The sequence below is a fragment of the Halichoerus grypus genome, chromosome 4 (assembly GCF_964656455.1).
Source record: "Halichoerus grypus chromosome 4, mHalGry1.hap1.1, whole genome shotgun sequence".
NCBI lineage: Eukaryota > Metazoa > Chordata > Mammalia > Carnivora > Phocidae > Halichoerus > Halichoerus grypus.
The window spans coordinates 89,219,999-89,232,864 of record NC_135715.1 but is presented as its reverse complement, the minus strand read 5'-3'; the positions used below and the strand labels follow the sequence as shown (position 1 = coordinate 89,232,864).

At 37.4% G+C, this 12,866-nt stretch overlaps 1 protein-coding gene across 2 annotated transcripts in view; it reads left to right on the top strand.

Annotated features, from left to right (window-relative positions):
* The window catches only part of CNTNAP5 (contactin associated protein family member 5), a 791,720-nt gene that overhangs the window by 373,284 nt on the left and 405,570 nt on the right, over positions 1–12,866 (top strand). For both annotated transcript variants that reach the window (XM_078070660.1, XM_078070661.1), the window contains exon 6: positions 1,596–1,780. In XM_078070660.1, coding sequence (XP_077926786.1) covers positions 1,596–1,780 — 185 coding nt within the window. The remainder of the gene's footprint in view (positions 1–1,595; positions 1,781–12,866) is intronic.

The window sequence follows — 12,866 nt, the reverse complement described above, 5'->3', positions numbered from 1 at the left end:
ATTTACTTATTGAGAGACTCCATTAAGACTTCTAGGGAGGGGAGTGTGTCTTTTAACTCTATCTCTTTTATCTCCTTTATACATCACCTGCCACTCTAGCCAAGGCAGAGGTAGATATCAGTACCTTTTTATTCAAGGAAAGAAGGAAGAAAGAGGGAGAGGGAGGGAAGAAAGAAGGAGGAAAGGAAGGAAGGAAGGGGGAAGAGAAAAAAGGAAAGGATGGAGAGAGGGAAGGGAGGAGGAGGAAGAAAAAGAAGAAATAATTTTTAATCATTGGCAAAATTTGACCAATTGCGAGAACTTAAAAGTTGTTGAAGAAATAATGAAGAAATTATGAAATGAAGTCAGTGATGAATGCATAATCTATCATTTTCCAATTGTAATAAGTTTGATGCCCACCACCACCCCCATCTGAAGCAACCAAGTGTTGTTCAGTGCAGGAAGCAGTGCCTTAGGGCCAGCACGAGGGTGGAAGTGAGCAGCCTACAGGGGAAACAGCAAGCAACTCCTGCCCCCTTAATGCCTCACTGTTGAGCAGACTGTTGCAGCTGTTCTGCTAAAACACATCTTAGGAGAGAAGTGGGAGACGTTTAGCTTTCAGTTTCTAAGGGGACCAAACAATAAAACGTTCACAAACTTGAAAGTTTACACATAAGTCTTAATTAATTGCATTTAACTGTTCATTTTGCTAAGTCTGAGCTATTCTGAAGGGGGAAAAAAAAACGCTGCCATTTTTTTGACAAAAGGGTACTGGCAGGAGCTTCCTTCCATAAAATCGGAGGAGGGCCAGAGGGGAGGGAGAACTAGATAGAAAAAAATGTACCTCTCCCCCTGAATCTCTCACAGCCTCCTAAGGGGTGTCTTCCAAGTTCAGCTTAGACTGAATCAGTGCATATGGCCCATGCCACAGGCAGAGTAAAAAGGGTCAAGCGGACCTGGATTTGAATGCTAGTTGCACCTCTGGGTCATGGGTGCTTAACCTCACTGGTCCTCAGGTTCCTTATTCATGAAATGAGGATAATAATTTTCCCATGGGGGATTAAAGATGGGGGGTATAAACTTCCTATTTAAGTGCTGTTCATATAGCAGGCACTTGAAAATGGCAGCTAAAATGATTATTTTCTCACCTTTGCCTTTGCCTTCAGACTTACCTAACTCGGTGCCCACTGTCCTCCCTTTACTTATCCAGAATTTACTTTTCCTCCAAAGCATAACTCAAGATTCATTTTCTCCATTCAAAAACCATTCAAACACAAAGAATATGTTTTATTTCTAAATGTGATATTCCCAGTTTCCAATATTATTGATGGCCATTAGGATATGGTGCATTTTATTACTTAATTGTTCATGTTCTGAAAACATGTCCTTTCACATCCAGAAAGGGATGTGTGTATCAGCTGACCTAGAATTTGGTTCTGGAATCTGTGGGCAAAGCATGTTATTCCTTTACAAATCCAACAGGATTCTGGTCCTGGAGAGAGAGAATCATTCTTTACCTTTAGGATAGAGAGACCTGGCCTTGCTTGCAGAATATTCTAGTATGCAAGGCTGCCCTTGGGCACGGATGCCATCCAGTCTTCCTCTCCCCTTCACAGATGACAGCAAACCTCGGCTCAGCAGCAGCCCACCCTCGGCCACCCTGGGCAGTCTGCTGGATGACCAGCACTGGCACTCGGTCCTCATTGAGCGGGTCGGCAAGCAGGTGAACTTCTCTGTGGACAAGCACACACAGCACTTCCGCACCAAGGGCGAGGCAGATGCCTTAGACATCGACTATGAGGTGAGTTGACTCTCCCTGCAGGTCCCCAGGCCCCTTGCACAGCATCAGTAAAAAAAAAAAAAAAAAAAAAAAAAAAAAAAATCAGCAAACAAAAGAGCAATTGAGAGAAGATGGAGTGCCCTGACAAGTCTTACCATGGGCTCATCTCCTCTGTCTAAGCCCAGGCAGCCTTCAGTGAAGAGTCCAAGGAGGGCATCTGAGCAGTGTTTGTGGGGAAAAGTGTCTTGGTAACAATGGGACATCAGCAAATTGTGTGCATTTTAAAATCAAGAAATCTCCTTTTTCACTTTAAAATTTTTTATCCTGCCTGTAGCCTTCCTGTATCACTGTGTAGTCTTGTAGTTACACTCAGTTGTTCTTTTTTCAAAAATCGATTTCAATTAGCTGGGAAAATACAGAAATTATACTAACATAATATTATATGTCAAGTATACCTGAAGAAAAAAAGAGAGATAAACAAAATCCAAAGGAATCTAAAATGCACACTAGGGGCACTTGTGTTCAACCTTCATTCCTATGCAACTCTTGACAATATACACGGACAGTCATTTCTTTCTTGCTTTCTTGTATGAGAGCAAGAAATGCACCGAGCCTACAACACAAAGAAGGTTGCACGGAGTTCCGCAAACTGGCAGACAAAAGTTACCCATCTTTGGGCACCTGGGTGGCTCAGTTGGTTAAGCAACTGCCTTCGGCTCAGGTCATGATCCTGGAGTCCTGGGATCGAGTCCTGCATCGGGCTCCCTGCTCAGCAGGGAGTCTGCTTCTCCCTCTGACCCTCCCCCCTCTCATGCTCTATCTCATTCTCTCTCTCAAATAAATAAATAAAAAAAAATCTTAAAAAAAAAAAAAGTTACCCATCTTTGCGAGTAGTTCAGTTCAACAAGTATGCCTCTGCTGTATACCAGACTTTTTTCTAGGCAATAAATATACAGAGATGAATGAAACAGGGTCCTTTTGTTCGAGAAGCTTACAGAACTTTTTTGCAGGATTGTGGCAAGGCCAGTTTTATGTTTTAGACTAGTAATTCTGAATGTCTGTCGCAGGAGTCATCCCTTGGGGAATTTGTTAAAAATGAAAATACTCAGGTCCCACCCAGACCTGCTGAATCAGAAACTCTGGGAGAAGAGCTCAAAAATTTGTTTTAGAAATCCTCCAGGTGACACTCTACTGTTTGAAAAGTACTATTTTGAGCAGTAAGTATAAGTCTGTAGCTTAGACTTGTGGGGAGGTGGAGGCAGGGCATTGATGGACAGATAGTGGGAAACTCTGTTAGGCGATGATTCTAGTCACCAGTGGGGTGCATACTAGAACAGTGGAGGTGGAGATGAATAATTGAAAAATTAGGGTCTGACTTACATTTATCAATCACCATCATGAGCTATAAGAAAGATTTACTCTTTTGATCCTAACTTTAGCTTAGCACACTGTTGATAAGATATGCCATTCATTAACTTCAAAAAAGAATTTGTCACTCTGACTCAGAAAGATACCAGGTAGATTATTTTTTTTTGATTTGCTGATAACTGGAAATCTATGAATATCAATCATCTTTCTTTATCAAGTTTAAGTGATTTAAAGTGATTGAAAGTGATTTAAGTGATTGAAAAAAGAAAAAAAAATAGAGAATACACATGACATTAAAAGAGATATCTTTTATGAACTTGAGGACAACAGAAAGCATAAAATCATCTGTAACTCTACCTGCCTAGGAGATGGTTCTAAAATTCTCCCAGTTGCCTGATTTAACCTTTATTTTCAAGCCTATGTCTACCTATCTCTCCTGTGTAGAGAATGTTTATGGGATCACAGCTGAGTGGCATTAAACTGAATGTCAGCATTTGAGGGAAATGAAATCCAGTGATGTCACTCAGTTTATGAAATTGGAACAGATTTCTTCAGGAAATGTCTGAATTTCACATTGCGTTATAACAAGTATCACCTAGGAAAGAAACATCTTGCAGAATTCCTTTGAAGTAACCTCTGTTTCAGAGAATTCAAGCCCCTGCCAGAGTGCCCAGCCAGCTTGCCCCAGTGACCATATAAGAAGACAGTGAGTCTAACGGTGACATTACAAATTGACGATAACATGAGAATTATGTGTTGAGAGGTTTCTGGGACAACTGGAGCTCTCCAGTCTTTGCAGATTCACCTTAAAGACTATGTGTAAAAAGAAAGAGCTGTAGAATAGGAGTCTTAATTGCTTTACCACTTTACCACTAACTAGTTGTATAAACCTGGGAAATGAAAGCTCTTAACTTCAGTTATCCAGAAGCAATAATTACACCCTATTAGCAGGAATAAAGATAAACAGAATATCTAAGTCTATAGATTATTTTGTAACAATGTTGTCTATTAATAAGAATCTAGGTTATTAATTTGACTTCTGCCATGGGATCATATGTGCCCATATGTGCCCTGGATACCACCAGCTAGCAGGGTAACTAAAATCAGGTCCTTGGGTTCCTATGACCCATTGTCAGAGCCCTGCTGCTCTAAAGCTATGCCCTTTCAAATTTTATACCGAGGTTGATTATATTATGAAAATCTATGTTCCTCTTAAAATTTTAACATTATGAACTAATAATTGGCAAGAAAATATGGTAGCTTTCATCTTAGACTAACTTAAGGATATCAGTGAATGACATCATGCCTTTCTATGAGGCCCCCTGAGGACTTTCGTTACACTAAGATGTATTAAGTTCTTGTTTCTCTTCCCACCTAGGGCTGGGAATCTTCTGTCAAAAATAAATTAGATAGATAGATAATGATAGATAGAGGATAGATAGATAGATAGATGATAGATAGATGATAGATAGATAGATAGATAGATAGATAGATAGATAGATGATAGCTAGATAGAGGCAGAAAGAATGTAAATCCTTTGCTTCTCATTGGAATGTCATCCTAGTTCACATCACTCAGCCTATATGATTTTCTCTGAAGGGATGTGAGAAAGACTATAGCAATTCACTTCACTTCCGGTCTGGAGCAGAAGGATTTTAGAAAAGAGATATTTTTAGGATCTTAGTAAGGGCCCAGTTCTCTGAGATTCATATAATCATTAATTCTTTTCCTATCAAAAGTGCTCAGTGATCCTGTTTACATAGCCATTTTACAAGCACCAGAACTATTAAAAACATTTTTTTAAAATACATGATTTTCATATTACCACATCATAAATAATGAAAAGGCTTTTTACAAAATAAAATATACATATATATTTTAATAAAAATACTTAGTTAAAAAAACTAGATTAAACTAAACCCTATAAACATTTAAAAACGCGTATGTATACATATATCTTCAAATGCAAGTTTTTTCAAAATTTTAAAGAAAATATGAGATAGTACTTTTTAATTAAGGATTGTGGGAGGTTCTTCTAAGTCTGACATAAATTTCAGAAACCTGGAAATAAAATATATGAAAATAACCATATAAAATTAAAATAAAAATGCCGCATAACCTTCCATAAAAATACATACATAGTGATATCACTACCCCAATAACTTAGAAAAGTATTTCAAAATTTAATTAATAAGTAAACATCTCCTACAAATAATTCTTAATGGATAACTTAAAGGAGAAATAAAGAAAATGAATAGGTAAGAAGTACAAATTGCTCTCAAATATATGAAACAATGTTTAACTGCACTCATTAAGAAAAGGAAGGCAAATTCATGCTACAATATTTTTCACTTAGATTGCAAAGACTAAAAATGTTATAATGTTGGCATGGGTATGGAGAAACCAGAGCTATTTCATCCATTGTTAGTGGGATGGTAATTAATATTATACCAAAGAAAAGGCAATGTCTTCAAAATTGTAAACACGTGGTATTCAACCCAACGGTTCTGTTTCTAGCAGTTTATCCTATGGTCATAAGTAAATATGTGCAATGGGACATATGTTAGGAATAATGAAAGATTGGAAATTCCCCAGAAGTCCTTCAAAAGGGTGTTAATTAAGAATTATGCTAAGCTCCATAGGGAAACGGCTCTGCCAGTGTGCCCTGGTGACCTCACACGGTCTATGTGGTCCACACAACCAGAGCTTTGCTCAATAGCTGATCTGAGTCTTGGCAGGATGCCTTATGATCTTCCTGAAACACCAGAGGTTGGAGGCCTGCAATTAGCAGCTTCAAGGCTGTTTCCCATTTCACCACACCTGCCCCGTGGGAGACTGTCATAACACAGTTTCTTGTTGCCTCCCAGGTTCTGATAAGGCATGAGGCATTCTGCCCTGTGATGTCAGAATAGAGTTGTGTCATCAAGAATTGCTTAGCTGAAGGACACTTCTTTTAGAACTCATGATTAAAGGACTGGCCAGACATAATACAACTGCTTATTTAGTGATTGAAATAATTAGAGTAAGATCTATAGCAACAAGGAACCCCCCAGCTTATATGGTGGTCATCTGACCCTCCCTTTTTTTAGCATCATTTTTTGGTGTGTGGGACAGGTGGGCAGCAGTGTTTGGCTACTCTTGCCTTTGTTGACTCTGTAAGTCACAAACCATCTGAATCTACAAGTGGTGCCTTTACCTTTACAGGTGGGTCAGGTCTTGGCTTTGGGCTCATCTTGTTTGGTGTGTGTGCTTAACAAAGCCATACAGAAGTATTATGCAGCCATCAGAAAGAATGAGGCAGACCTATATATCCTGATGCAGAACCATTTCTAATATAAATTGTTAAAGGAAAAGAAAAATGAAGTGCACTGCAGTGTAAGAGTATCTGTGTTTAGGATTAGAAAGAAAACATGGACTTGACAGCAGACAGCATGTAGACAGAAATCTCTGGAAGTGACTAAGGACAGACAAGGCAGACAATAAGAGAATGGGTTCAATGAAGAGGGAAGCCTTACTTTTCACTGACTACTTTTTAAAAACATTTTGAATTTTGTACCAAATGTAGAAGTATTTTAAGGAGAAACTGAGGCAATAGAAAGAATATATGACTTAAAAGATATTTCTTATATTTTCTGCTAAAATTACAACCTCTGATTTATGTTTATTCATAGTATTTTTTTTAAAACACTTGTCACTTTAAAATGTTATTGAAGTTACTTATTTTTAATTGTCTATCACCTCATCCCCACCCCAGTCATAGAATTCAAGCTCATCATAAGGGCTGATGTCCATAAATACATGTTACGTAAATGAAGGAAGTTTCTTTCTGTAATTATAAAAGGTAACAATTGATGGCCAACTTTGGTTTCTGTAAGAAGTTCTGTATAGGTCTGCCATGCTTGAAGGCCACCTCTTGCCACCACCCTTACTTGACTTTGCCTAAAGGGCACTTCTCTTAGAACTCAGACATGATTAAAGGACTGGCCAGACATAATACAACTACTTATTTAGTGATCAAAATAACCACAGATCACTAAGGAAACGGTTTTCCAGATCATGTGGCAGTGTAATTGTTATTGATCCTTTTTTCTATGGAAACTCAGCGGCAAGGCTAAAGTAGAAGGCCTATGTGGAGGAAAATAAGTGAAAAAAAAGAAAATAAGGAAAAAGAAAATAAGTAGATGAAAAGTGGGAATAAAGAAGAAGAAAATGGAAGGGGAAAAATCATGAAATACTACTTTGTTGGTGTTTTGTGATTTTGTTTTATCTCTGAAGGAACCATGTGAGGGAAATTATTATGTCTTATATACATAAACATAAAACCAAGACAAGAGATGCTGATGACCACCCCCCCATCCCCATTCCCCAGTAGCTATTGGGTAACGCAACAAGATTTGAGCTCAGCTCTGTGCAGCTGCTCAACTAGAGATCCCTCTGGTGACCAGGCATTCTCTCTGAAGGCGGAATAATCCTTCAAGATACAAACACGTGTTCTGGTCCTGATTCTGGCCTCTGCATGTATTTAAGACTTGAAGCCACATTAATCTCTAACATTTTTCTTTCTGCTTTTAAATTTAAGATTGTTATGATTTGTGGAATTTCTAATCTTGTGTTTCCCCAAGTTTAAAACACCAAACTGGAATATAAAATCTTCTCTTAAATGCAAATTAAAAGTAAACCAATTGTGTTGAATATGATGGAGGGAGTATTTCAATATTACCAATACGCCACAACGAAAAAAAAAAAAAAAAACAAACTTTGTTTTTATTAACATGAACTAAAAGAACAAATGAAAAAAATTCCTTCTTATTTTATTTCAGCTGCTATTGGTGGAGGTGTAGAGGTTTTAATTATCTGATAAGACATCTTGAGGCTGGCTGAATTTGGGCTGAATTATTATAACCATCAATAAAATATTATAGAATTAGTCAGGCCACAGTTGAATCTGTGTAGAGCCTGAGGCAAGAGTACAAATGAAGGCCCACATACCATAAGTTTAAATATTTAAAGGGTTACAAATAAGCTAACAAACTGTTGAATAAAATATGTTCTATTCTGTTTTGATGAATGTACCTTCCCAGCCACATCCCGTACGTTCACATCCTGTCCATGGTATAAACAGCTATCCCCAGGCCACTGCTCAGACCTGTCAGCCCATGGTCCATTCTCAGGAGGGCAGATGGGGAGAGAGACATTCGGGCCCTCAAAGTACTTTCAGAACTGTTTAAGCAAGAAGCTCTGGGATGCTTTGTAGGAAGATCGTGGTTTATAAGGGTGGTAGCAGCTTCCTATAGCTGTTTCTCCTTGACTCCACCATGAGGAAGAATGGAACTGGAGAATGGTCAAAGTGGGGCCCTCCTAGGTGCCTAGGTGTATAGGGGATACTGAAGTTAGGATTTCAAATGAGCTCTTTGTTTGAATACTAAAACATACAAAGTTTAACCCATTGTCCAAAAACCTAAGGTAAAGTATTGTAAGTTCACTCAGACAAAACAAATTATAAACACATGTTGAACCAATTGGGCTGTGTCAGTCCCTGATGTCTATGAGTCTGTAAAAAGATACCCATTTAGGGGTGCCTGGATGGATAACTGAGTTAAGCATCTGACTCTTGGTTTCCACTCATGTCATGATCTCCGGGGCATGAGATTAAGCCCCATGTTGGGCTCCACACTCAGTGTGGAGTCTGCTTGAGATTCTTTTTCTTCCTCTCCCTCTGCCCCTCCCCTGCTCTCTCTTTCTCTTTCTCTCTCTCCCTAAAATAATAAATAAATAAACCTTTAAAAAAATGCCATCAGTGTTCCCTCATATTCAATGCAGGGCTGTGTCTGGGTCAGATATTGCTCACCTTTCTGTCCGCAGTAAAACAGACATAGGACATTTCTTATCCAGAAATACGGGGACACTGGGAATTTGTGAAAGAATAGGTTATAGAAGCAATGAAGAAGAGGTACTTTTTGGTTAACATGTAACCAATTACCTCCTCTCAATATGTGACCCTAAAATAGGCACAAAAATAAGACATCATATGCACCATATGCTTTTTAAAATTAAAGAGATCAGACATTCCAAAAAAGTTACAAACTGAGTCATTGATCAAGTCAAATAGTAGAGCAGAAGCCATAAAATGGTGACCCTGGGGAAGATTTGGACTGCTATTATCTCACTTGGCCTATTTTTTTTTTTTTATTTTTAACTATTTGAATTTGGGCTAATATTTAAAAATCAATAGATTTAACAGGAAAATTGGGATTTCTGATTTCATTTGAAATGGCAGAAACTCATCAACCTTTGAGAACATCCCAAAGGTCAGTGATGGACTCCTCTTCCATAAAGGCCATGAACTCTACATATGGCTCAACAAACACAAAGCCAGTGCGAATTTTAAAGATGGAAAAAGAAGACAGCTGTTTGAATCTATTTTCATACACCCTGTACTACAAAGTGGACTATCAGAGCAAAAGTGAGACAAATATTCACAAACGAGAAACTTCAAAAGTATCAGAAATCCAAGTCTGACAGAAAAAGGAATCTTCCAGACAGGAAGACTCCCAAATTTAAACAGGGCCAGGGAAAAGCCAATAAGGAAGAATGAACTCATTGCCATGGAAGTAACATCAAAGATTGAAAAAGATAGAAGCAAATGCCAGACAAAGAAGAGGAATGAGATCAAAGGAAGAGAGAGTGTCAGATTCTGGGACCTCATACATTTAATATCAAAGCAGGCTTTCTTCTGGGAGTCATATAGTTGGAGCCCACCTGTGACACCAACAAACCCATCAGTTTACCAGATGGACAATGTTGCCTAAGACACTGAGACTGTGAGTGAAACTTTACAATCTAACACCTGGTTTTGTTGACTACTAAGATCAATGAAAGGCACACTATGCAATTTGCCAAGACCAAACAAACAAGAAAAGTAAGCAAAGAAAGCAGCTGAATTGACCAAAAGGACAATAAGGCAAAAGCAACTTTAGAAGTAAATTGCTATTGTTCTTTTTTTAAGCAATTCAACAAGTATTTGTTGGATTTATTGTGTTTGAATCATACCTCTTGCATTAAATATTAAAAAGTGGGTAAGATATTGTCTGTGTCCTTGAGAAACATTTTTAGGGAGATATTTCAAAACATTCAACAAATATTTATTCAGCATCTATTATATATCAGGCATAATTTTAATCATCATCATTGGAAAATTGGAATATGTCAAAGAAAAGAACAAGGAAGTCTACACTCATGGTGCTTGCATTTTAGTAGGAGAGACAAACCATAAGCAGTAAATATAACAAGTAAGTAAATTTCACATACAAAAGAAAGAAGAATAAAAAATATATCTAGGTCATGGATTGGAAGTTCAGAGATGAAGGGAGGGGCACCTGTGTGTCTCAGTTGGCTAAGCATCTGACTCTTGATTTAGGCTCAAGTCATAATCTCGGGGTTGTGATATTGAGCCCTGATATTGAGGTTCTGTCTCTCCCTTTCCCTCTGTGCCCCAACCCTGGCATGTGTATGTACTCCCTCTCTCTCTATATCAAAAAATAAGTAAAATAAAATAAAATAATTTTAAAAAAGATGAAGGGAAACAGGTTGCAATTTTGGATATGTTGATCAGGGTAGACATCATTGAGATAGTATCAATTGAACAAAGACTTAAAAAAAAAAAGAAGTGAGGTGTTTTATTTAAGATTTTATTTATTTATTTGACAAAGAGGTAGAGAGAGAGCACAAGTAGGCAGAGCAGCAGGCAGCGGGAGAGGGAGAACCAGACTTCCCACTTAGCAGGGAGCCCAACATGGAGCTTGATCCCAGGGCCCTGGGATCATGACCTGAGCTGAAGTCAGCCGCTTAACCGATTGAGCCACCCAGGCGCCCCAAGAAGTGAGTTTGCTAAAGGCTATTTAGAAAAAATAAATAAATAAATAAAAATAAAGGCTATTTGGAAAGAACTGGCTTAGGGCATCTGGCTCCTTTACACTGTAACAACTACGTAGTGTTATATGAAAAAATGAGTTAACAGAAACTGGATTTCTAGCTCTGTGATCCATATCTTGAAGGTCCTTAGGCGACATACAGATGATGCATCCTGAAATATAATTTCTGTTCAATATCATCAATATCTGCCCCAAGGTGAAATATGCTGGAGTCTGAATGGATGGGCAGGATCATATCATCAGAATCCTAGAGAATGAAATTAGCAAATGAAGAGATTCATGGAGGACAGCCAGGTTTGTCTTGAAAGCAAAGATTAATTCAACAAGACTCATTAAAGTTTGAAAGAAATACATGGGCAATTGTAAACACAATAATGATATGTGAGGCAATAAAAAGAATAGTTTGTACAACACAGACAATTGAAGTAACTGAAAAAAAATAGGATAGAAATTCAGGAAATCAAACAAACAAACCAAACAAACCAAAAATAATACTTTATATAATAATGACTGAATAAAAGAAATGCAGAACATGAACCTGAGAAGATATTCCCACTACTTGCAGAACAAGTGATACAGAATATTACACTCAACTGTATAATTACTAGTCTTCCTAAATTTGAAAAGAAAATTGAATATAGACAGTAACCATAAAGTTCTAGCATGGTCTCCCTTTCTCTTTATTTTCCACTCAATATAAATGGGAAGCTAGAACCAACCAGTGGATCTTTTTAAAGGAGCACACAGCATATTAATTTCCAGTGTTCTGAACATCTGAAAACCAGAGCGAGGCTTCTACAGGTTCTTAGGGGAAAGTTTGTCTGTCTGTTTATTAATTCAAAACAAAGAAAAGGCACTCAATTGAATTGCCATTGAATAAAATATCAATACACAATATCACAACCTTCAGACTGAAAAAATATTAGAAGAATTACTCTCCATATGTTTTTTATTCAGAAGTTCTGGAATATAATGACACAAAATGTCATTTTGGAGGAACTTCTTAACTGAGAAGTTGCTACAGCACAAACAACCTTACTAACAGCGAGCACTGTGTGCCAGGACCCATTCTCAATACTTCAGGTGTAAGACAGTTTTTAATTCTCACATTACACAGTCAAGCTCAGTTGTTTATGTAACAGAAGTATTATTATTATCCTCATTTTGCATATGAGGATCATGAAGCCCATAGAAGTTAGGTATTTTTCCCAAGGCCCACAGAAAGTGCAAAGCAGATATGGGTTTGAATCCAGTAAGAGAAGTTTCTGAAGCATTGCCTTTAAACACTTGCCTGTGGAAAGGGAGAAGATGAATACTGACATAATTTATAAATTTATGAAATTTTATAACAATTGGCACATAATGTAATACCTTAAAAAGGAATTTCAAAGTGGAAAAAAGTGGGTAGACTGATTAATAATAATAATAGTTTAAGTAAACAAAATGCAGGACAAGTTGGGGTTGAAGTATAAAAGACAACAATCTGTGTTTCACAGAAAGTAATCCAAAGTCATAGTTTGAGAAGCTAGATAATCACAGTGACTGTCTTCCAAGTCAGCATTAAAACACAGTAAACATTGCCCAGTAAACTTAAAAATTACCTAAATTTCCTCAGGTGGCAAGTAGTCTCATTGCTCTAATAAACAAACACCAGACACACATTGTTTACAAGAAACACAGTTTTGCAGAAATAATAAAAAATTAAATTTTTATAAAAATTTGGAATTGGGGACAAAGATACACCAACTAAATTTATAGAAAAAGCAGAATTGGAAAAAATAATACCACTGGAAGTAAAAATTAAAATC